Below are 25,615 nucleotides of genomic sequence, written 5' to 3'. Positions count from 1 at the left end.
TCTAAGAGGTGCGGGGAGAGGATGTGATCAGCCCCCAAGAGAGGGGCTCTGAGAGGTAGTAGTGAAAGGAGTGACAAAGGGGCAAGAAAAGGGGGCGAAGGTTGGGAGCCAACTACATGGCTCCCAATAGCGGACCAGCTGAAGACCTGAGATCGGAGATGAGGGAGGTGAGAGCTGGTGGGGGAATCTGGTTGGGGTCCCAAGATCGGACGAATTGAGAGGTGCTGTCCAGGGTGTCGGGGTGGTAGGCGGGGCTGGTGCCGCGGGGGGCGGGCAGTGGGCGGTCCGGGGCGGGGCCCGGGCGCACAGTCTTGCGGACCCGGCGAAGCTGTCGCGGACGCGCTGACCGAGCTCAGCGGCCGGGCCAGCGGGAGGGCGGGCGGCTGGGAGCATGGTCCTGGTGCTGCACCACATCCTCATCGCTGTTGTCCAATTCCTCAGGCGGGGCCAGCAGGTCTTCCTCAAGCCGGACGAGCCGCCGCCGCCGCCATGCGCCGACAGGCTGCAGGTAGGGGGGCCCTCCGCCCTGGGCACGAGGAGAAGCGGGTGTCCGGCAGCGCCCGGCCGGGTCCTCTGAACGGCGTGCAGTCGCCGACTCCGTGGCCAACCCTGTCCCTGAGCCCTCCTCAGAGTGGAGACCCTTTCCCTAGCTCTGAATGTCACTCCTGTGCTGGCTGCACCCCACCCCCGGAGCCCTTGAAGCCCCAGCTGACAGTCCAAACCTCACCCCAGACTCGAAACCCCTTTCCGATCTGGATTCCGCCCCACCACTGTGAACTTACAATGCTCAGTGGGACCCCAGTCCACTCTGAGAGCTCTGTCGAAGTCTGGAACCCCTGCCCAAACCCCCAAACCGCCGCTGTGTGTATCAGAGCCCAGGCACGCCCAGGACGCCCAGGACACCCAGAATCCCACTCAAACATTTGGATTTCATTCTTCACCTGGGACCCTGCCCCAGGGTCCAAGGGCCTCTTTCCATCGCAGTTTCTTCCCCCTCTGAAGGACCCCCTCCTACCTCGTTGCTGTATCTCTTCCTACCCCCGCCCCCCCAGGTCCCTTAGTCTTTTCTGGCCTGTCTCACCCTCTTCTCTTGTTTCTTTCTGGGTGTGGTGGCCCCACTTTATTCTCGGGTTTCTCCTCTGGCTGTTCCGAGTCTTTCTGGGTGTCTTCTCTCTCTGCTTGTCCGTGTCTCCCTTGTTTGGTCTCTTTTGCCTGTGTGCCCACCTATCTTGGTTTATCTGTGACCCACCCTCACCCAATTCCTCTGGGTTTCTATCTTTGTTCGAGGGTCTCTCCCTGTGGTCACCCCTGCCCCTTATACCTGCCTCTGCTTTGGGGTGAGGGGGGGCAGACTCAGAGTGCTGGGCCGGTGTCCCCAGGACCTCACCCCTCTCCTGTTGTCAAGCATGACGTGTGGGCATGGGTGGAAGCAGCCAAACATGGAATGCGTAGTTCTTGGGCGGTGCCCAGGGATCTAAGGCTGATGGGGGCGATGCGGTGGGGCACTGGGGCTCAAAACTTATAAACCCACGCACTGCTGCTGTCCTGGTCTTGACTGGGGGCAGCTGGGAGCGTGGGACGGAGGGAGGAATAGACTGCAGTCTGGTGTCAGTCACCTGTGGGGGGAGGTGTCCAGGGCTGGGCGAGTCTGGGTTGTGTGTCTGTAGGACAGGCTGAGTTGAGTGTAACTTGTTGAGTGTACCTTGTGTGTGATCATGCATGTGCTGTCATGCCAAATTGTGTGTGTCATCGTGTGTGTGGTTATTTGGGGGGTTCTCGGGCTGCTGGTGAGTGTGAGGATTGTGAGTGCGTGGTGTTGCATGCCAGGCGTTGCTAGGGAGGCTGTGTCGGGGGGTTGGAGTGGCAGCGGTATATGTGGCTATTGTGTGTGTGGGGGAACTTCTGTGTATGTGGTTGTGTGTCTGTCATTGTGGGGTGGAGTTGTAGGGGCCGTTTGCGTGGGGGATTGCGTGCGTGGTTGTGTATGTTATTGGTTGTTGTGTGTATCCAGGAAGAGCCATGTAGGGGCCTGAGGAAAGGTTTCATCGATGTCTCGGCAGAGGGGTGGGGGTGGGGGGAGCTTCGCATGCCTGAGTGTGTTCGCAGACGAGGTGACTGGCCTGGAGTCACTACATACAGCCCAGGCTTGCTTGGGAAATAGGTCAGGGCCTGTGTGTGGTGTGTGAGGGCCGTGTGTGTGTGCTGGCTGCTTGAGCAACTCTGAGAGGGAAGGAGTGCAGCATCTGGGGCTGAGCGGCTCGAGGCCAGGAGCCTGTTGACTGTGTGTGTGCTTGCACACGCACGCCCAAGTGCGCACGGGGCGGGGGGTGTGTGCAGGCAGGCTGGTCTATGCTGAGGGGCTGTGTGTGCGGCCACAAACGTGACATTTTAGTGTGGCGTTAGGTGTGCGCGTTATCTATGCAGGGCGTCTCTCTCTGTCTGGGTGGTGTGTGTGTTGAATTTAATCGGATGTGTGTCTGTGGTTGGGGAGGTGAGTGTGGGGTGTGTGAGGTGCCTGATGGGAGGTGGAGTGTGAGGGTGGTGTGAAGTGTGGGTGTGTGAGCTCTGTAACTTTTCAGTGTGACATGTGGATTGTGTGATCTTTTCTCCCCATGAGCTGTTTATGTGCGTGGTAAGGCGTGTGTGAGTGGTGTCCAGGAAGATGAGGGGGGTGGGGGGTGTTGTGGGCTCTGGAATGTGCTGCAGGGGGTAAGGGAGTGTGTGCATAAGGTGTGTGGGGTGAAGGACGGAGTTTGTAATGTTTAGGGTGTGCAGAACCCAGCAGGTGTCCCATAAATGTTTGTGGAGTGACGTGTGTGCGCAGGGAGGGCTTGGCTGCCATCCTGTCCGTGCTTCCCTCCCGATTAGGTCCCCAGAGATATCCAGTGACGTTCTCTCATGGCCCCCTCCAGCCGGGCTCTGTCTACCCTTTGCCCTTCATCCTCCTCGCTTTGACCAAGGCCTTTGTCTTGGGTTTCCGGCTGAGCAGGCGCTGGACAGGCAGGCGGCGGGCGATGTCGCAGTCCGGGAACCTTTGTTCTTTTCCTCTTAGCCTGTGTGTGTCGGGCCGGGATCTGGAGGGGGGTGGGGAGAGGATGCACGTGTTGAAGGGTCACTACATTTACTACCACCTCACAGTGCTCTGCAGGCACAGGCAGTGCGTGACGCCTGGGCAGTGTCCCTGCGACACCTCCTTGGTGCAAGAGCACCTTGGGCCAAGCTTGGAGTGGGGTGAGTTTGCCAACCATGAGGTCTTAGTCCCCTGGGAGGTGCAGTGTCCTTCCTGGTTCCCATCATCTCCAGGGTGCTGAGCAGCCAAGTGCCCCCTTCTGCACACTGGCCTGTCTCCTTTCCTTCCCTGTGAGCCCCCAGGGATGGTCCCTGGGCTGGGAGACAACCAGAGAGATCTTAGTCTATTTCCACTTTTGTTGATCCCACATCTACTGATGAGAATAGTCCTTGTCCTCACAGAGACCCATGTCTGAAAAAGAAGGCCTGGTCCTACCTTTGGGGACCCTCTAGTCTGATTCAGGAGTCCCCATCAGCAGGAAGATCCAGGTCATACCCTCCAGAGAAAACTATGAGGAAACATTCTGGGTAGCCTACCAACAGGCATTGGAGAGTGTGAACAGCCAGGACTCCTTATGGTTGGAAGGCACTGTCAGAGTTAGTCAGGAGGAGGGGCTGGGGGCCAATGCCTTAGCATCACATTCCAGAAGTTTTCTGAAGTGAGTGGGCTTGAGCTGGGCTTTGAATCAGATGTTGCGTGAACAGAGAAATGTGGTCTGAGGCTGAGGAAGATCCTGGAGCAACTGGAGAAAAGGATCTGGAGGAAGCTGGTCCTTTCCATGCGATACTGAGTGGCTTTGGATGGCTGTCCCTGGGCCTCGCATCCAAGCCTTTTGCCCATCCCATTGTCTTCAGGCAGAATAATCACCATTGTGACCTTTTAGGTAGCTCTTTCCAAATGTAGCAGATTAACTCATTCACTTGTCTAAAAGCATTTATCAAGTACCTGCTGTGTACCAGGCGGGCGCAGCTATAAGTGCTAGTCCTCGCAGGGACCAACAGCTAGTCGTGGGGCCCCCACCTTCTGTGTGTGAGGAGCCCTGTCTTCCTGGACCAGCCACACCATCGGCCCCCAGGCCCTGGGCAGGTGGCCCTCCCTTCTGTTTCCCCCCGCCTGACGTGCACCTGGTTCCATGAGGCTCCCTCTTCGGATGCTGGGTGGGGACTGCCCAACCCATCCCATGTGTCCTGAGCTGGGCTTCTCATAGCCCAGCTGCTCATATCCATCATCAGATGTCATAGCCCCCTCTAGGGTCAGTAGCCCAACTGCCATCTAGGGAAACTGAGGTGCAGAGCAGAGAGCAGGGGACTTTAGGCAGCTTCCTCTTTAGACCCTCCTTTTACTAACATTACCAGAGATCAAGAGAAGTCAGGTGACTCGTCCAGGTTTCACAGCAAGGTGGCAGGGCTGGCCCCCGAATACAGCTCTCCTGGCCACCAGGCTGGGCTCTGGCCCCAGCACCATGCTGCTCCCTGGCTGGCCTCTGTACTGCCTGTGGCGGGTAAATGATTATTAATGACCCCTCTGGCTGGGAGACAGGAAATGTTTCCCAGCCACAGCTGGGGACCTGCTCCCTGCCAGCCCCAGCCATCTATGGTGTTGGCATTGATGTTACCTCCATTCTGCCTTGGCCTTCTCTGCTCCTTCTGCTCATCTGCCTCCACCTCCCTTTTTTTTTCTCAGGGGTAAAGACAAAAAGGGACAGAACTTTCTCTTCCATGTTTCTGTCTCTCTCTACTTTCTTTAACCTGATTCATCTCCATTTCTTTCCCTGCCCCCAAATAGCCAAAAGTAACTCCTCCTCCAGGAAGCCTTCTCTGAATGCACTGCCAGCCCCTTCGGTGGCCCTGTTCTGGGCCCTGGACACTGAATCTCTCTTATTACAGACGCTTGTGTCTTTCTGGTGGTTTGCTCTGATGCCCCTAGGACTGGGCTGGGGACTGACTTCCTGTGTCCTGTCCTCAATTTCTGCCATAGAACTGACACATGGGGAGGATCCTTCCAGCTGCTTCCTCCAGGAAGTCCCTAGCCCAGCCCAGGGACTCTCTCTTTCTCTGAGTACCCCAGCCCTGCCTGTCCATGCTACACACTGTGTACTGCAAGGCCTTCATAGGGAGACTTAAGAAAGCACCTACTATGTGCCCAAATAAGAGGGTAGGTAGAGATGAGCATGGTGTGGGCCTTCAAGTGATGTCACATGTTACCCCAAGTCTAAGTAACAATGCATTTGTCCTGAAGCAGGTAGACAGACCTGGGTACCAGACTGACAGTGAACGGGGGATGGAGTGGGGAGAGGGCACAGACAGAGACTGGTGCATTGTGTGGTAAGGGCAATGCTGAAGAGAAACTAGGGGGCCATGGTGGGGACTCTAAAATTCAGCCCAGAGTGAGAGGGAGGGGCAAGTTGGGGATTTTCCAGGAGGAAACGTGTAAATTGAGCCAGGAAGAAACAGGAGGAATTTCTGGACAGAGAGAAGGAGAGAATGGCGAGTGTGAAGGCTTGCTGGTGGCAGACAGAGGAAAGAAAGCGTGGGTCCGCAGTTCCATGAAGCTGCACCCGGACTGCCAGGGTGGCTGAGTCAGTGGGATTGGGGCGGGGGTGGTGGTGAAGCATCAGGAGAGGAGGAGGCTGGCAAGGCTGGCAGGGGCCAAACTGTGCCGTGCTCATAAGCCATATCAAAGAACTTGGACTTATTCCCGAGGGAGCCGGGCAGGGATGGTGCCGACCTGTGTGTTAGGGAGCTCCCTGGGCCATGGCTGGAGAACATAGAAGGAGTAAGGGGAGAGGCCAGCTGCCTGCAAGGAGACTGGTGCAGTGTGGTCCAGACAAGGGGTGATGAGGCCAACACAAGAAAATGTCAGGGATGGAGGGAGGGGAGGGAAGGAGAGAGGGCTGAGGGATGGAAGAGGGAGCTGGTCAGCTGCAGAGGTGAAGGGGCAGAGAGAATGCTGCCCCCGGTATCTGGGTGAGGGGAGACGGGCCTGCACCAGGGCCCTCTAAGGGCCCAGAGGTCTCAGGAAGGCCTCCCTTGTCCGGAGCTTTGAGGCTAAATGGAGACCAGGAGACGTGGACCATGCTCCATCTGCTGCATGGCGGGGGTGTCCAACCTTGTGACGTCTCTGGGCCACAGTGGAAGAAGAAGAGTTGTCTAAATACATTGCGACACGTAATCACAAAAGAATCTCATCATGTTTTAAGCAAATTTACGATTTTGTGTTGGGCCGAATTCAGGGCCATCCTGAGCCGCCTGAGGCCCGAGGGCAGCAGTGGGGCTTGGATCTGCCCTGGGCAGAGTGTTCAGGATTCACAAATTAAAGCAATCCGTGAAATGTGGTATTTAATAAAATTCAAATCCAAAAATGTATGCATGCATCCCAACATGAGTTAAAATGTAAATTTATGAAAATGCTAAACATACATGATGGTTCTAAAATCACTTGTGAGCCTCAACCGCCTCCTTCCACTTTGGATCTAGCCCCTGAAAGCTCTGCCTCTGGGGCGGCTCGGCCCTGGGGGGTTCAGGACCATCTGGTCTTGTGTTCAGAGCACCTCCTCTGGGGGGGGCCTGCCCTCTGGCTGGCGACTTTTCCTGTCCTCCACCCTGAGGGAGTTGGCCCCTCAAGCTTCCCCCATCTATGGCTGCCTTTATTTGGGGAGCCTAGGTACAGAGCAAGGGGAGGGGAAGGGTGAGGGAGTTTGAGGAGTCAAGGGTAACTTTCAGGCAAGTTTTGCGGTTTCTGGAGCACCAAAATGTTAAGGTCCCATCTTGCAGTCTCTCGGTTGGGCCCTTCTTGGCTTCCACTCTGGTAATCTTGCACAGGGCCGTTTTCTGGGCTGCATTTTCTCATCCGTAACAGGAGGAAGTTGGGGTCAATATCTCCAGGGAGTTTGTGCGCTCCGCAGATGGATGACAGGATCAGGCACTGGCCGGCCGTGGAGTTCTAGCCGTCCACGGCTCTCAGCTCCCAGCCAGCGCTGTGTGGAGGCGGGGTTGTGTGGTTCCGACATTCTGTGACTTTAAGATGCCAAGGATGCAGACATTCTAGGATTCTAGGATTTGATGATTTGATGATTCAATGATTCTAAATGGGGCTGCTGGGAAGAACTGCAACCACCTGCCTTGTTAATGTCGATGTTCAGTTATTAAAACAAAACACGAAGCAATGGAGACAGATAGTTTGGGGCGGCAGGTGGTCCCCCCACCCCCAGGGAGGGCTGAGCTCGCATTAGAGGGGAAATGAGACCTTCCTAACCTGGGGCACACATGCTTTCTCTTGGCACAACAGAACTGTTGTGTGTGCACACGTGGGAGAGCTGCTACTCCCTCAGCATTCAGGGTAAGAAGTCATTTCCTTCCTCCCCCCGCCCCCACCCCTCGGCCATTTCAGACTATGGCAGAGAGAGGAGTGCCCTTGCCTCCCAGCCTCTAAAGTCAGAAATGTCATCAGTGGAGGAAGGAGAGGCCTGCTGGCAGCCTGGCCTGAGGGGAAAACAGGACACGAACACTTCCTGGACCCAGACACGGAAACACACACACCTCTGCCTGTGAGGGCCCGACCTCCAAGGGCCCCCGACTAGGGCAGAGGGCAGGGCAGCCGGAGGGCCGGTGTGGGCACTGGCCAGTGACCCATTAGCACCCCTTGAGAGCAGGCTGAGGAGAGAGAACCCTGCTTGCGCCCTGGGGGTGGCTGTGAGAAGGGTTGAAGGAAGGGGGTGTCCCAGGCCAGGGTGACCAACGGGTACCTCCCTGTGGTGCGGGCACAGGGCCAGCCCATCTGTGCAGCGGCTTCCTACCTTTTGAGTTGTGCACGTGCCTCAGTACCCACACCAGAGTCAGGAGGAAATGTCCAGGCTGGAGAGAAGGGTCTCAGATCTCCAGAGAGCCCGCCCTGGCTGGGTTCCTCAGAAGCCCAGTGCCACCTCCTGGTTTGCAGATCAGGTGATGGAGGCTGGGAGTGGCCCTGAGTCACACAGCACAGCGGGACCTGAAACCTGGCTTCCTGAGTCCCTTCCTGGGTGCTGCCCCCTTTCCTCTGAAACACTTGGAGAGCAAGAGTGGAGGCAGGACTCAGGTTAGGAGGGCAGAGCCCTTGCCTGTCACCTCTCCATCTTTCTCCTCCCACAGCCAGAAGGCAGATGGGGTAGCGACAGCTGCTCCCTGTCATCCACAAGGCTCCATTGTCTGCCACCTCCTGTCTTGGCCTTGAGGTTAGGGTCCCCAGCAGGGAGCCTCTCCCCAGCTGCCCAACCCCTGATGGGCCTCCCTGGGTTCTCCTCCCCTCCCTGGCCACTCTCCCCTTCCTGCTGTCCCGGTCCTCACTCTCATCTCTGCTTCCCTCAGGCTCCAGCCCCCCCGCCCTATAGTCTCTGTCTCTGCTGTTCTTCGCGGTCAGTCTCTCTCAGAAGATAGACGTGGAAGGGCCCTGGGAGGTCAAGTCCAATCTTTTAATCTTCAGATGGGAAAGGCAGCTCAGAGAGCAGAAGCCCTCGGAGGGGAAGTTGCACAGTAGGTCGTGGCGGGGCCTGGGTCTCGGAAGCACACAGCCCTTGGCGTCAGGCGTCTCGGGTTTGAGGACTGTGTTATGACCCACGTGACAAACTTCTTTCCTCAGCCCTCAGCTGTTCTTCCTTCCTCTTCCTTGCCAAGGTTGCTCTCTTCTCCGTCACTGTGCCTGCTGCCTGGCTGACCACTACCTTGGGCAGCTGCGGCCTGGGACACATACCAGGGCTCAGGAGTCCGTGACTGGGATATGTACCCATGCACACATGGACATATGCCATGTACATACATGAGTAAATACAAGTCCCAGGTGAAAATCTATATCTCATAGTTACGAGGCTGTCCTGGAACCTAGTGTTCTCTTCTTTTGAGGTACCAAACACCTCCTCCAGGAAGCCCCCCAGGACCTCTCTGCAGGCTGTCTTCATTCTAGGGGTGTCCAACCCACAGCCCGTGGGCCACATGTGGCCCAGGATGGCTATGAATTTGGCCCAACACAAAATTGTAAATTTGCTTTAAACATTATGAGATTTTTCTGTTTTCTTTAGTGTTTGTGTATTTAATGTGTGGCCCAAGACAATGGTTCTTCTTCCAGTGTGGCTCAGAGATGCCAAAAGGTTGGACACCCTGCTAGACCCTTTGTGACACCTGAGTTCTATGAGCCTGGGTTCCACCTCTGTGACCCCAAGGACACGGCTGAGTCTCCCCCTGGTCCTGGAGCCCCTCCTTCAGTGTTCCCTCCTTCTGTCTCCAGGAGGGGCTCAGCTTCCTGTGGCTGGGTGGGGAAAGGCCTGAGGTCCCAGAGGACAGTGGGACAATGAGGAGGTGGTGACAGATGAGACATTTCGTCTTCTCCAAAGCAGGCTTCACCCTCCCCTGACCTCCTGGCTGGTGTCTGGGGCACAGCCCTGGCCTGTGGGCCCCTTGGGACTGGGGTCTGACCCCACACCTGAGGCCAGAGAACCAGAGCTCCTGGCCCCCAGCAGCAGGTCTCTAGCCGCAGGCTGTGAAGCCAGGTTCCCAGGGCAATGTAGGTACCTGAGGCCTCCAGGAGGGGAGAGCCAGCCTGCTCTTACTGGGGGGGAGGGGGGTGGGGGGTTGTGAAAGCCTAGCAGAGGCTCCTTACCCTGTCTAACTTCCCCATGCTTGAAGTTGGACACAGGAAACAAAGGTGAGGGGCAGTTGGAGAACCAAGTGAAAGTAGCTGCCCCCTCTCAGGGAACAGGAGGGGGCTGTCCCAGGCAGCTCGGCAGGTGGAGAGTCAGAGGCTACGTGTGAAAGAAGGCTCAGGCTTGTGGACAACATGGATGGGCCCTGGGGTCAGGCACTTATCTCAGCCCTTGTCACTTCCTCTGCCGGGGATGGCTGGGTCCGCAGGGTCATCGCACAGAGGAGGGAACAGGTCAGAGCCAGTGCACACCAGGCCCTACAGTTGCCTCAGGCAATAGGTGACCTTGTCACGTCCTGGCCTCATCCTGGTCCATAGAGGCCCAGCCATGGGCCACAGTCACCCTGGGAGATGGCCACATCTAGACCACTGCTCTGCACACATTGCTCCCCATCATCCTGGGCCGTGCTCAGGCCTGGCTGCAGGCATGCTTGAACAAGGAGACCCCCAAAGGATGCAAGGACATGTGGGATAACCAGACACCCTGCCACAGCCACACCACGAGCATCCACATACCAGCTGCAGCTACTGTCACCCCTGTGACCCAAGGAGAGCCATAGATTCCAGCAGTCATGGGCAGGCTTCCAGGGCCTGGATGAGAAGGTGGGGGCACCAGGAAGGGAACCCAGCGCTCCCCATACCAGACTGTGCCCTCCCCCCAGCTTGCTGAGGGCCTGAGGCTGTTTATTTCCTAGCAGGGATGGGTGTCTCATCCTCCCTCCCCCTCCCTGTCCCTACCACACGCTTCCGAGGCTGCCAAATCAAATCAGCCCCTGCGCCCGCGCCAGGCTGGCATGGCGGCCAGCAGCTGACGGGAACGAAGCCAGGCTCAGAATATCCCAATGCCTGTGTCTGTCCCATGCCTGGGTATGCTTGTCAGGTGGGGGCGGGGAGGGGCAGCCAGCCCCTGGGCAGTGCCTCCCAGAGAGACTGGGATTTCTGGCCGCCACCAGGCTAGTGGGTCCTGGAGATCAAACGAGCGGTCTTTGGTGTGTCCATCAGCATTCAGGTTGCTGTGGACGTGGTGCTGATGGGACACGGGTTGGGGGCTCCATTTGGAGCCCAGACAATTGGGTGCCCGGCTGGGGTTGCAGGCTCACACACGATTGTATACATTTAGGATTCACAGCAACCCTAGCTGGGAGCCGAGCTCAACGACTTGTCAGCTGGGTACTAAAAATCGCCTTAATAGACGGAGAAACTGAGGCTTAGAGAGGGCTAGTGAAGTTCCTTGGAGAGAAGCAGAAGTGGATGGGGCCTCAGAAGGGGTAAAAATGTAGTAGATTCCACTTCTGAGGGGCCCCTGGCTGAAGGAAAGAGCTGGGCCTTGTTCTCAGAGTTGAGAGGCAGAGAATATGCCAGAGCTAGAGGTGTCCAGGAAAGCAGGGAGCAGGAAAAGGGTGTGGGGAGAGAGCAGGGTGCAATCAAGCTGGGCTGCCTGGACGAGGCCGCCTGTGGACAAGAAGCACGGGGTCTCCTGGGGCCCGGGTGGGGGGACAGGCTGGAGAGAAGGACTGGCAGGCCTGAGCCCCTGGCCTTTTTGTCTCTGCAGCCAACCAGGACCTCCTTGCACAGGAGCCATTGCCCCCAGGAAGTAGAGACGCCCGACTGGAGGTGAGAGCTCAGTAGAGGGAGGAATGGGTGGGCTTGGGGGGCACAGGCTGGGGATCAGTCTGAGCATTGCCCCCACCCCTGGGAGAACTGGGAGGCTGGAGCCGAATCCAAGCCCCACCCCCTCCAGCCCAGAGTCACCCCACACCAAGACCACCAACCCCACCCTATTTCTGCCTGGGATTTCCTCCCACTGAGGATTGGCCCAGGTCACCTGAGAGTCATTTGGGACTCCTCCCTCACCCTCCCCACCCTCATCTGACAATTTCCCATGGATTCTCTGCATAAGTATTTCGTGAATGTGCCTTTCCTGCTGCCTGCCCCAGTCTGGGGCTCATCATCTTCCCCCTGGACAGCTCACTGTTGTCTGCTTTCAGTTGCCCCCAACTTCTATGTTGCTGCCAGAAGGATCTTCCTAACACACAAACCTGAACTTGTCACTTTTCTGCTCAAAAATTCACCATATTACCCATTCCCCTGCTTCCTCTGCTGCCCCAGCCAGGCCACAGACCCTCTTTTACCCATTCCTGCCTCCCTGGAACCACTCTTGCTGGCTTCTTCCTGCCTCAGCTTCCCAAATCCTTCTGGGCTCAGCTCTAGCCTCCCCTCCTCCAGGAAGCCCTCCCTGCCTTGCACTCCCTCCTCTGAGCTCTCCTGCCCAGGCAGCCAGACACTTGGGCATCTGCTGTCTGTGCTGTTAGCGCCCTGTTTTCACCATTCTGTGACTCCCTACGGCTTCCCCTCCGAACTGTGAGCTCCTAGAGCCCCAGGACTGTGCTTTTTTTGGTTTTTCAGTCTTAGTGCATTTCCTTTGAAATGAGGGCTGCCATCCCTAGCCCCTGACTGTGCCTTGATGTGCCTCTTAGGAGTTTTCGGTGCTCAGAGGGGCCTTGAGCAGCATAAGTCGGGTGGGCTGGGGCGGTGAAGATAGGAATGGAGGAAGGTGTATGTAAAGTGGGCCAAGCAGCAAGACCAGCACAAGGCCACTCTTCTGCCCAGGCCAGGCTGAGAGGAAGGGGAGGCTGCTGCTGTATCAGCCCCTCCTCTGTGCCAGGAGCTTCAGACCCACTTCCCTTGTTAATCCTCACAACCTCCCTACGGGTAGAGGCTGTTATTCTTTCACATTTGGGGGAACTGAGACCTACAGTGAGTGAGTCCAGGCAGAACAGAGAGTGGAGCCCTGATGTGTCTCCTGCCCGACCCACACTCACTCTCTCCCTCCCTTCAGCAAGACTGGGAAAGGAGAGGCCCACACAGGGCCTGGGTGCTTGTGCGGGGGCCAGCAGGGCTCACTGCTGGGACGTGGCACCGAGCCCTGAGAATGTCCCTACAGCTGGGAACTGGAGTGGGGTGAGGGAGCTGGAAAGTCATTATTAATTTATTTATGGCCGTTCCCTGTGGGGCGGGGCTCCCCCAGAGCTGGGACAGATGGCATTCCTGGGAGCCAGCAGTGTCTCAGCAGCCACTGCCACTCAACAGGAAAGACCGTATTTGTCATCCTCCCAGGAAGCCACGAAGGAAGAGAGCTTTGGAGTAGCTGAGACCCTCCTGGACAATGGAATCTGGGCCCTGAGAGAAGCCACCATACCCAGGCTCCTTGTTTATGCCTCTAGGCACAGCCCCCTTTGCCTAGGCCCTTGGCCCTGCTCCCTGCAAGTTCAAATTCTGCCCCTCCTTCCCAGCCCTGCCAAGCTTCACCTTTGCCACAGGGCCTCCCTGGGCCATCCCCAAGTGGTCCCTTTGTCTCTATTCTCTCTCCACCTTTCCTTTGTCTGGGTCCTGCTGCCCCATCCTCTTTAGACTAGGATTTTCGTCTATGAGCCCTCAGCTCTGTCCTGCCCCTGCCCAACCCCATAGCCCCGCAGAAGAGGGTAGGTGTCTCTCTGGCCTCTTGGCAGAGCCTACTCTATTTCTGGGTTCAGTTAGTACCCCATCCTAAGCACCAGACCCACGCTCAGTCCTGCTGGGAGAGATAGGTAGCCACCCTTGGGGACTCCCCAACATAGAAAGGACAGGACTGGAGAGAGTAAGGACTCCAGGGAATTGCTCAGACTACAGGGACAGCTGGAGGGAAAGAGGGAAGAGGGATGGGAAGATGACAAGAACCCTCCTGTCGGGGTAGAGGCTGGAGAGACAAAACAGCCTCATCTAGTGGACGGACCATGGGGTCAAATGGGCACAAGTTCAAGCCCCAGCTTCACCACACGCTAGGTGTGTGACTTTGGGCCAGTACCTTAACCGCCTGAACATCTGTTTCCTCACCTGTCAAAGGGATAAGAAGCTCCATCATTATTGGACATAATCACTTATTAGACATAATTAGACAGAACTGGTTCTGGGAGAAGTCACAAAGACAGCATGTGTGAAGTTCCTGGCCCACAGCAGGTCCTTGGAGGGAGCTGGTACCCTCCCTGCTTCCCTCAAGGGTGAGCTCCTTGGAGCTGGGACTAGGCTGTGACCTGTGAGACAGGGTGCACCGCAGGGCTGAGCCGGGGCTCGTGAAGGTTCTGTGGGCACCGCACATCCTCTTAGCACTGGAGGTGTGACAGCCAGCGAGCAGGGCTGCCGGCACCCACCCCACCTAGCAGTCGTCTGTTCAGCGCACCGGCTGGGATGGCTTCCTGGCCCCTGTGCCAGCTGGCTGGCCCCGGGGGTGGGGCTCTCCGACTCAGCCTGAAACCCTCCTTTGGGGCCAGGGTCATTGCTCCCTCTGGGTGTCAGGGCTGAGGTGTTTCCTGTAGTGAACCCAGCACACTGGGTCCATGCCCTCTCTGTGTCAGCTCTCGGGGCCCAGATGGGGGCTTGGGCACCCTAGCTGGGGGAGAGGCAGACACAAACAAGGGCACAGGCATCCACACTGAGCACCCGAATGCTCTGCCTGCACTGGCTCCTCTATGGCTGCCCGTGGAATAAATAAAGACCCCTTGGCATGGCATCGCCAGCCCTGCCTGCTGGGCCCTGCCATGCTCATCCCTAAGCCGTAGGCATGGCAGTGCTCCCTCCCCAGGACACCAGCTCTTCTTGGCCACCCGGCATTTGTTCAAACGGACCCTTCTGTCTGGAGTGACATTACCACTTTCCCCCTCAACTACTACCTTTTCAAGCCCCAGATTAGATGTCACCTCCTCTGTGAAGTCCTCTCAGATTGCTCTCTCCACCTCAGGTCAAGTCAGTCTCTTCTCTTTCCTGGGCACTCACAGCCCCCAAGCTTCCCTGAGCTTACAGTCAGGTAACATGTTATCCTGTGTGGTTAATATCCTTTCCCATGCAGTTGTAGACACCTGGAGTGGTAGGAACCAGGGCTGTCTCCTTGGTCTCTCCTGGGTCCATGTGGGGCCTGGCGCAAGCCTGGTATGTAGTAGATGCTCAATAAATGTTTCTTGATTGAATGAGAAGGACTGAGAGGGGGGTCAAGTAGTTCCCAGAAGGAGGCAATTACTGGATTGGTGGCAGTCTTGGAGACTTCCTGGTAGAGGAAGCCTTGGAAATTTGAAGGATGGGGAGGGTCAAGGCCACTGACTGATGAGATCAACTGGACCGTCAGACAGGTCTGTGTGGTCAGCTTCTGAGAGGACGCCTGAGGGCAACAAGGACCAGCACAGGACTGGGGGCAGCAGAGAAGGGGCCTGGTGAAAGGACTCAGCCCTAGAAGGGGTTGCGGGAGGCTGGTCCGGTGTTGAAAACCCAGCTCCAAACACTCTGCGCCCTGCGCCCTGGGCTAAGGACCACTTGGTCCCAGAGTCTGGGCTGAGGCTGAGGTCACCGATGGTGGATGAGTGGGTCCAGCATGGTGAGAGAGTGATAGGTAGGGCTGGGAGCCCTGGGAGTGGTGTAGGGTAGGACTGCCTTGGGGGTGGAGAAAGGCTTTGCAGGTGAAAGGAGCAGCCTGTGCTGGGGGCCGCACGCTGCCAGTCCCTCTGGGAGAAGGGCTGACATGCCGGTAGAGCCCACGTGACTAGGCAGGGAGCATTGGGGTGTGTCTGGAAGGGTGGCTGTAGGCAGGACTTCTCAGGTCCGTATTTAAGAGTCTTGAGTGAGTGCTTTTCACTGGCAGATGTGCCAGCCTCCTCCTGGATTCTGCACATCAGGAGCAAGTGGCTTCAATGATGCCCCATGGCCCCAAGGGAGCTGCTGTCAACAACTCAGCGTAGCATCTGGCATCCATAGGGGCCCCAAGGCCCCGCCATCTGTCTGTGCGCACCTGTTGGGCTGCATAGGCCTGGGGTGTGCAGGGACTCGGGGCTGGGGAGGCGGTCTCAGCTGCCGCTCCAGCCCGCCTCTCTGTCTGGCTGTCCATCCATCTGTTCATACCCCTGACTGACTGAGGACAGGGCAGAGATGGGCAGACACAGGTCCTGCCATCAGAGAAGCCTAGTCTGCACAGTAGACATCAACACCAGAGACTTAACACCCAGAGAAGCCACAAGCCGACTCTGGGTGACGCTTGTGCGCAGGCCAAGGCCCAGGGAGGTCTGGCCTGTTGCGGGTGTGGAATGGAGGCTCAGAGAGAGCTAGGGACTGGCTCAGAGGCACACAGCCAGTCTGAGACAGTGCTGAGCTGGGTGCTTTGGGTCCAGGACGAGGTTCCTCTGGCTGGCCCCTCCCCCACCCCTTGCCTGGCCCTTGGCTGTAAACACAGAGAGAACAAGTTCCGTTTCTCGGGAAATATTTATCTCAGGCCGTGTGGGGAGCGTGTGCTGGCCTCTGTGTGTCCTTCCTGTGGGATGGCCTGGGGCAGGAGGTGAGGGGGCTTGGCAGCTGTTGGGGGCAATCTGTGGGGCCCAAAGGCAGGGCAGGAAGGGTGTGCCCTGAGGCTCCTGCTTGGAACCAGAATCTGAATGCTGGTTTGGAGGAGAGGAGAGAAACTGGTTTCTCTCCAAATCCCACAACATAAACTTCTCCTTTCTCGCTTCCTGTCATCACCCTTGTCAGTCGTGCTCTCCTTGGTTCCTGCCTCGAAGCCTTTGCTCCAGTCTGGTGTCCCTACCTGGGGTGCCATTTCTTCTTCCTCTAATTTCCAGCTCTCAGCTGCCTTCCTCTGGGAAGCCTTCCCTAACTCTCTAACCCCTAACCCTTTGTCCTTCCCTGTCCACTGTCTGTCCCTCTCCTCTGGCTCCCAGCAGCTTCAGACTGAGCCCTTAAACCAGCTAAGCTCTTGCCCCAAGCTATTCAGACAGTGTAGTCAGCTTCTTCCAGGCTGCCCATGGGTGCCCCTCCTGGGAAGCACGGGCCTGGGCACTCCGAGAGAGGAGCAGGGCGCGGAGGCCCTTTTGGTGGAGCTAGGACAAGCTGGGAACACGGAAGCTCAAGCTGAGACTGGGCGGGGCTGACTGAATGGGGGGAAATCCCATGGGTCCCGCCAGAATGAGGGGCAGAGGGGCCCAGGGTTCCTTTGGCCAGCTCTGGGGCTTTGGGCCCTGTGTCCCAGGCTGGGCCAGTCCTGGCGGGAGCCCTGACAACAGGATATCCTTGGGAACAGGCAGTGGCTGAAAACATGGAGCACAACAACAGGAAGCAACCTTGACAAGGGGCAGCAGCTCTGGAGACTGCCTTGCGCGGTGGGGGAGAAGGGAGCCTGTGGCACCCAGAAGGATGTCGAGGTGACACTGAGGCACTGACTGTGGGGCAGTAGGTGTTCTTCTGAGTGTGTGACACTGAGCTTGTGACGTGTGATATCAAATCCGTGACCTCAATCATGGGACTCACAGGGGAGAGGGGAGAGGGGTGAGTCATTGCGTATGACACCGGGTGTGACAGTGAGTGACAGCAAGTGTGTAACACCACTGGCCGAAGACTGTGAGACAGTGGGTGTGCCACCAAGTGTATAACATGGTGACACTGAGTAACTTTGGCTTTGCAATGCTGAGTGATGCCAAGTGTGTGACACCGAGGGTGAGTGACATTGGGAGGATCGGATACATGGACACGGACGAAGGATGCTGTGCAATGGTGGGTGTGGTGCTAAGCGTGGGGTTCAAGGGTCTGACACTGAATTGTGAAGCTGAGTGTGTGCCCCAAGCACACAGTGAAGCCGAGTGTGCAACTGAGAGTGCAACATGGAGCGACGTCAAAGGTGTGTGAAAACCAGTGTGTGATGCTGTGTGACCCTGCGCCTGACACTGAATGTGTGACGCTCTGTGTGGTGGTTGTGACAATGTGAAGTGTGAGCACATGGCACTGTGTGTGACGCTGTCACGGGAAGGCCCCGATGGGTTCAGGAAGGGAAGTGACACCCTTCAATTTGTGATTTTGAAGGGTGGCTGTGGCTGCAGAACACTCGTGAAGGACGACCTGGAAGGGCTGAGAGGAGGCGGGCAGACAAACTGGAGGCTACTGCGGCCCAGGCAGTGGCGCCTGGGCTAAGGGGTGGCAGAAGACTTGGAGCAAAAATTGATGAACTTTGGAGATACTTAGAAGGTAGAAATGACAGGACTTGCTGATAAGTGAGAGTATGAGCCAGAAGGAAAATGGAGGACGGCTCCCAGGTGTCCCACCGGAAGAACCAAGTGACGGAGGGTGGAGATGTTACTGAGATGGGTGAAGACTGGGGGGAGGTCAGGGTTACTGGGATGGGAGGGAGCAAGGAGGCAGAAATGAGGCCTGTTTGGACATGAGTCAAACACTCAGATGAAGAGGTCCAGTGAGTGGTGGAGGCCAAGCTGGGGATATATTTGGGAGTTGGCAGGCATAGCTGGTTTATAAAACAGTGGATCTGGCTGGAGAGGTAAGGCCTGAGCCCAATCCCTGAGTCCCGCCTACTCCATCATCCAGGCCAGGGGTGTGTAAAGGAGCAGCAAAGACACAGAGGATCCGCTAGGGGGGTGGAGGAGCCCAGGACTGTGGTAGGGGAGAGGTTCCAGGGAAGAGGCGTGCTGCTGCACAGTGAGGTAAGGGTGATGGGGCAGCTGCGCTGGACTGGGCCATGTGCGCTGGTCTGTCTGACAAGAACTGTGTGGGAGTCCTGGCTGGGTGGCTCAGTTGGTTGAAGCATCATCCTGCACACGAAAGGGTTGTGAGTTCAGTCCCCTGGTGGGGCACGTGCAGGAGGCAACTGGTCAATGTTTCTCTCTCACGTCAGTGTCTCTCCCTTCCTCTCTCTCCAGAATCAATAAACATATCCTCGGGTGAGGATTAAAAGGAAAGGTGGGGCCAGTAGCCAGATGGCCTGGGCAGATGGTGAGAGGGAGGTGAAGACAGCATAGTCAGACCTCTGAAGCGCTGTCTGTGACGGGGTACAAGGAAGGGGCATGGGCGCTGGAGAGGGGTGTGAGCACAAAGGAGAGCGCAGTTTTTTATTAGGTAATATTTAAAAACACAATAATAGAAAGGATAATATAACAAGCCTGTCATGTGCCCATCACCCAGATCTAAGTTACCAAGATGTGGATGTATTTAGTTCATCCATCCCTCCTTCCTTCTTTTTATTTTTTCTCATTTTTCTTTCCTAAAGTATTTTATTTAACAATTTTAAGCCCTAACAGGTGTGGCTCAGTTGGTTGGACATCATCCTGCAAACTGAAAGGTGGCCAGTTTGATTCCCGGTCAGGGCACATGCTTGGGCTGTGGGGTCGGTCGCCAGTCAGGTGCGTGTGAGGGGCAACCGACCAATGTTTCTCTCCCTCTCTTTCTCCATAAGAGTTTTATTTTTCTGATATTAAAAGTTACTTAATAAAGACTTGTTTCAATTAACTTGAAAAAAATTTTTAATTGTGGTAAAATAAACATGACATAAAATTTACCACCTTAACTGTTTTTAAGCACGTGGTTCAGTAGTGTTAAGTAAGTTCGCACTGACGTGCAACCATTCTCCAGAACATGTTCCCTTTGCAAACAAAGCTTACACCCATTGAAGAGCTGCCCTCTCTCCAGATCCTGGCGACCAGCACTCTACTTTCTGTCTCTATGAACTTGACTGCCCCAGGCTCCCCGTATAAGTAGAATCGTACAATATTTGTCCTGTTGTGACTGGCTTACTTCACTTTCCATAATGTCCTCAGGGTTCGTCCATGTTGTCGCCTGTGCCAGAATTTCCTTCCTTTTGGGGCTTGATGATATTCTGTTGTAGGTATACAGCACATGTTCCTCTGTTCACCCATCAGGGAACACTCGGTCTGCCCCCGCCTTTCGGCTATTGTGTGTGCGCTGCTGCGAACGTGGCTGTACACGTCTCTCTTCCAATCCCCTCAAGTTACGCTTTCAATTCTTTAGGATATACACCCGAAAGTGGAATTGCTGGATCACATGGCAATTTTATTTAAATGTTTTGAGGAACATCATATTGTTTCCCATAGCGGCTTTACCATTTTATATTCCCATCAATAGTGCCCTAAAAGGACTCCGACTTCTCCACATCTTCGTCAGCACTTGCTATTTTCTGTTTCTTTTTCCTTTTTTTAAATTTTTTAAAGTATATTTGATTGATTATGCTGTTACAATTGTCCCATTTTTTCCCTCCCATTTATTCCCCTCTGCCCAACATCCACTCTCCCTCCAGCATTCCCCCACCTTAGTTCGTGTCCATGGGTCGTACATATAAGTTCTTTGGCTTCTCCATTTCCTATACGATTCTTAACCTCTCCCTGTCTATTTTGTACCTACCAATTATGCTTCTTATTCCTTGTGCCTTTTACCCCATTCACCCCTGCCCCTCCCTGCTGATAACCCTCCATGTGTTCTCCATTTCTGTGATTCTGTTCCTGTTCTAGTTATTTGCTTAGCTTTTTTTTTGGGGGGGGGGATTGTTTTTTTAGGTTCAGTTGATAGTTGTGAGTTTGTTGTTATTTTACTGTTCATATTTCCTTATCATGTTCTTTTTATTAGATAAGTCCCTTTAACATTTCATATAATAAGGGTTTGGTCATGATGAACTCCTTTAACTTGACCTTATCTGAGAGGCACTTTATCTGCCCTTCTATTCTAAATGAAAGCTTTGCTGGATAAAGTAATCTTGGATGTGGGTCCTTGCTTTTCCTGACTTGGAATACTTCTTTCCAGGCCCTTCTTGCTTATAAGGTTTCTTTTGAGAAATCAGCTGATAGTCTTATGGGAACTCCTTCGTAGGTAACTCTTCTTTTCTCCTGCTGCTTTTAAGGTTCTCTCCTTATCTTTAATCTTGGGTAGCTTAATGATGATGTGCCTTGGTGTGTGCTTCCTTGGGTCTGAGCTTTCTGGACTTCCTGGAAGTCTATTTCCTTGGCCAGATTGGGGAAGTTCTCCTTCATTATTTTTTCAAATAAGTTTTCAATTTTTTTCTTCCTCTTCTCCTTCTGGCACCCGTATGATTCAGATGTTGGAATGTTTAAAGTTGTCCCAGAGATTCCTAAGCCTCTTCTCATTTATTTGAATTCTTATTTCTTCATTCTGGTCCAGTTGAATGTATATTTCTTCTTTTTGTTCCAAATCATTGATTTGAGTCCTGGTTTCCTTCCCTTCACTGTTGGTTCCCTGTATATTTTTCTTTATTTCACTTTGCATAGCCTTCACTTTTTCCTCTATTTTGCGACTATTATCAACCATTTCTGTGAACATCCTGATTACCAGTGTTTTGAATTCTTCATCTGAGAGGTTGGCTCTCTTCATCACTTAGTTCCATGTTTGGAGTTTTGATCTGTTCTTTCATTGGACCATATTTCTTTGGGCATGCCTGTTACATTGTAAGGTGTGGAGCCTTACGTTATCACCAGGGCAGAGCAACCCACCTTGCTGTGCTGTGGCGCTGTCTGTGGGGGAGGGGTCAGAGGGACACAATGCTACTTGCTCAGCTCTCAGCCGACTTTTAGTCACTTCCTCCACTACCCACAAGTGAATTGGGCCCTTCTGGTGCTGATTCCTGGGTTGGTGGGTTTGTACATTCTAGGACCCTGTGGGTCTCTTCAACAAACTCTCCTGTGAGGCTGGAGTTTCTCTCACCACTGGAACCCCCACAGGTTTTCCAGCCAGAGGTTTTGAGGCTTTCTTTTCCCCTGCTGGAATCCTGGGTTGTGTGGTCTGTCTTGCTCCCCAGTTGTTCCTCCCAGTTTATCTGTACACAAATGTGGGACCACCTGGTCCTCCAGCCACCACCTTGTCGCATGTCCCTCTGCCATGGCTGCTCATCTCTGTCCCTCCTACCAGTCTAAATGAATGTTTCTTTAACTCCTTGGTTGTCGGACTTCCATACAGTTAGATTTTTCTGACAGTTCTGGTTATTTTTGTTTTTAAATTTGTTGTTGTCCTTCTTTTGGTTGTGTGAGGAGGCAAAATGTATCTACCTATGCCTCCATATTGGCCAGAAGTCTTTTTTTAATTTTTGATAGTAGTCATCCTAATGGGTGTGAGGTGGTATCTCATTTTGGTTTTGATTTGCTTTTCCCTAATGATTAGTGATGTTAAGCATCTTTTTCACGTGCTTTTTTTCCCCCATTTGTATATCTTCTTAGAAGAAATGTCTGTTCAAGTCCTTTGCCCATTTTTAAATCAGTTTGTTTGTTTTATGGTTGAGTTGTAGGACTTTAAAAAATATATTCTGAATATTCACCCCTTATTACATATATGATTTCCAAATATTTTATTTCATTTTGTAGGTTGCTTTGCTGAAGTATGTTATTTTATTTTTTAAAGATTTTATTTATTTATTTTTAAAGAGAGGGGAGGGAAGGAGAAAGAGGAGAGAAACATCAATGTGTAAGTTACCTCTCACGTGCCCCCTACTGGGGACCTGGCCCTTAACCCAGACATGTGCCCTGACTGGGAATTGAACCAGTGACCCTTTGGTTTGCAGGCCTGCACTCAATCCACTGAGCTACACCAGCCAGGGCTGCTGAAGTATTTTTAAAGTAAATCCCAGACATTAAGTCATTTCACCAAAGGTGGCTTTTATTAAGGTCAGAAGGTCCTGAATGATGCTGAAATGGGGCGGGGCCACACGGAGCCAGAGTGGAACTGTGTGGATGATGCTGTGTGAGGTGACACTGTGGACATGGGGAACGGGGTGTGTGGCGCTGAGGATGGGGCACCCTGAGTAAGGGTGATAGTGGCAGTCCCATTGTGTGTGGCCCTGTGACATCAGTGATGTGTGATGCTGTGGACACCATGAAATGACTGTATCACTGAGTATGCGGGACATGCCATGTGAAGGTGACAGCAATCACGTCCCTGTATGTTGTCCTGGGATGATGAATGGGACATTGTATGGGAGTGACAAGGATTGTGGGGATGCTGTAGGTGATGGGGGGAGGGTGCGATCCATGCTGGATTAGCCGCAGCCTCAGCTGCTGACCCACGGAGCATGGAGTGAGCGAGGAGAAATGCCTGATAGGGCCAGAAATGGTATCCAAGCTGGAGTGAGGCCTCCTTCCACTGAACTTCCCAGGAAGGCTTCCTGGAGACAGGGCAGGTGCACGTCCATGGGATGCTGTGGGTACCAGCTAAGAGCAAGGGCTGTGGTATCAGACAGCCCTGTCTGGCTCCCTTATTTAGCAAATCATTTTATCTTTGAGCCTCAATTCCCTCAAGTAGTGAATGGGACTGTTGGGAGGATTACATGAAATAGTGCTTTTAAATGAACAGTATCTGGCGCTAAGCAAATACTCACTGGTCTCTTGGGGAGCACATTCCTCACATCCCTTGGCCCAGGCACCTAGAGTGATGGGGACGCCAGGGGTGTGCAGAGAGGGTGTACTGAATGAGTGGTATTATATTCTCCTATGTCTGTACCCCCTTGTCTCCTGCATAGCGTTGTCAGTGCACCCCCACTTGCTCCCACACCCTCCCCTCCCGGGCTCCTGCCATCTTCACCCACTGCCAGCCTCCAGCCCAGGCCCCTGCAGCCTCATTCAATTAGGCCGATGCAATTTACTTAAGAAAAAAACCTCATTATTTGGTTAATCACACCAGTAGGGGATCTGGCCTGGGTGGGGAGAGTGGGTATGGATACCAACAGCTGAGGGCACAGGACTGGAAGTGCCTGTCTCTTGGGACCCAACAAAGTCCAAAGCTTGAATAGCCCAACTCCAGCTGCAGAGAGAGGCCTTGAGACAGAAGCATGGACTGACCAGGCTCACTCGTGCCCCTGGGAGGGTCCCTGGTCTTTTCTATGTCTCGGTATCCCTGTCTGACCATGGGAATTGGGCTGGGGGAGCAGGCGTCTCTGAGCCTCCAGCCAGCTAGCTGGCCTCTGCATCCCAGGTCTTCTCTGTCCCCCTCATGACTTCAGGACAGCCTTCTCTTGGGCTTTGGGGAGGGAGGGGTGGAGGAGGGGTGGAGGATGGGCAGAGGGGATAGACCTCAGGGGGATTTCAGAAGGGGTGGATGTCCTTGGAGCCTCATCTGGGACATGTCCACCCCAGTCCCAGTGTCAGAGACCCTTTAGTCCCAGACTGCACACCTGGAGTGGGGTCAGGAAGAAAGGGAGCCGCTGTTTTTCGGTCACCTGCAGAGCCACTGCTTCTAACCTCACAGGTCATACCTTGCACAGGGGCTCCCACAGAGGTGGGGCGGCACTGACACCCAGCCCATTTCCCCCACCGCCAGCCCTTGCCCCTCAGGGCTGCATTTGTCCGGGGAGTTGGGGTCACCTCTTTCTAACTTGCACAGAGATGGCCTAGTCCCCTGCTAGGAGGCCGCTTAGGCAGGACTTGTATGGTTTCAGTTCAGTCTTCTCAGCAGTGCTGGGAGAAGGCACCAGGAAGGTTAAAAGATTTGTCCATTGCCACACAGGTGACACATGGCAGGGTAAAGGTGTGAGCCCAGGTCTGGCAGAGGGGATGGGGGTACACAGGAGAGGAGAATCAGACCCCCCACATGCACTCTCAGCCATGCACACATTTACTCACTCGGAGTCAAAGCCAGCCAGGGGTGCACTCACAGTCCCTCAGACAGCTGCACGCTCCCTGCACACACCCAGGCTCACACAGACATGGACACAGGCCGTGATGGTCGCTACACATGCCGATGGCTCAGGCACCTGCGTGGACACAGGGGCGCTCACACATTTAACTCTCATACACTCTCCTACAGAATCACAGACCCGTGTGCTTTCACGCAGACGTCCTCCTAGTGACTCAAGGGTTAGCATCTGCTGTGGTCACGTGATGACACCTAGGGTCAGGATTTATGGACGACTCATGGGCAGGCTTAAGTCACCAGAGGAGCTCCCATGAAGTGAGAGAAAAGGTCAGTTGTGATGAGTGTATCAGTTTTGATGAACGCATCCAGAATTTTGCAGTCAGAAGAAGTCACACAAAAGCAATGTTAATTTTCATTTCCAAGACAAAATTTATATAGGGCCTGTTGGAGGGTGGGTATCATCACCTTTTTAGGTCATCTGGAGGGCTTCCAAAGGGGCTCCACGGATGCACAGGCACAGCGATCCATGAGCTTTCCTGGGCCCACACATTTTCCCAGCCCTGGGCTGTGTGTGCGAGAATGTACGCCCGGTGGCTCCCAGATCCTTGGGATGTGAGGAGAGAGAGGAGGGAGAAGTTCCACAGACTCCAGATGTTTGTTCTCTGGCTTCCTGGGCCCTCCAAAGGCAAATAACTTTGGATGCCAAGCTGCTTGCCCAGGCGGAGTGGGTGGGGTGGTAGGTTGTGTGAGGAGCCTGCCCCTATCTTGGAGCCCTGCGGTTGGGGACCCTGCATAAGGATGCAGCATCGATGAGGCCCATGGCCCACTTTTGGTGGGTTCAATGGCCCATCACCTCCCCTCCCTGTGTCTCAGTTCCCCCATCTAGAAAATGGAGGGAAGGAGGAGGTGAGACCTCATGGGCTATCCCCTGGAGACTAAAACTGAAAGGCATTCTAGGCCTAGGGTGCAAAGGAAAAAAACCAAAGGCAGGGAGGGGAGATGGAGGGGCCAATAGGGTCCGGGTTTCAGGGCAGGGTGCAGGGCCTCAGAGCCTGCAGTGTCTTTCCACCAGTGCCCCCTCCCTGGAGAAGGGCTGTGCCCCAGTGCCAGCCTCTGCTCGGGGTCCCTGCGGCTCAGACCCTTGCCGAACTGCCCAGGAACAGTGCAGGGGAGGCGAACACTGGAGGACAGGACTGGGGGAGCAGAATAGCGCAGCAGGGACAGGGGGCTGGAGCAGGACCAGGGCCATGTCTAGAAGGACAGGAAGGGAGAAGAGAGGACATTGCAGTGCAGGAGATGGAAATGGGGGAGCCAAGGCCTGGAGGTGGGAGGTATGAAGAGATGGGGTGGGGGGGAGTGAGCTTGGGAAGTTCAGAAGAGGCTTAGAGCAGGGCCTGGATCATGGGTGTCACCAGGAAGAGCAGACCCAATGTCAAGGTG

General features: G+C 54.8%; 1 protein-coding gene across 2 annotated transcripts in view; it reads left to right on the top strand.

Annotated features, from left to right (window-relative positions):
• Nucleotides 1-323: 323 nt before the first annotated feature.
• PDE2A (phosphodiesterase 2A) overlaps nucleotides 324-25,615 on the top strand; it is a 64,026-nt gene continuing 38,734 nt past the window's right edge. Inside the window, exons 1-2 of one of the 2 annotated variants that reach the window (XM_024572630.3) lie at nucleotides 345-508; nucleotides 11,292-11,353. In XM_024572630.3, the coding sequence (XP_024428398.2) occupies nucleotides 490-508; nucleotides 11,292-11,353 (81 nt within the window). In that variant the 5' untranslated portion in view covers nucleotides 345-489. Of the gene's footprint in view, nucleotides 509-11,291; nucleotides 11,354-25,615 lie in introns of both variants that reach the window. The other variant, XM_053925133.1, reaches the window with a different exon arrangement.

The sequence above is a fragment of the Desmodus rotundus genome, chromosome 5, assembly GCF_022682495.2.
Source record: "Desmodus rotundus isolate HL8 chromosome 5, HLdesRot8A.1, whole genome shotgun sequence".
Classification (NCBI taxonomy): domain Eukaryota; kingdom Metazoa; phylum Chordata; class Mammalia; order Chiroptera; family Phyllostomidae; genus Desmodus; species Desmodus rotundus.
This window is presented reverse-complemented; position numbering and strand designations above follow the sequence as displayed.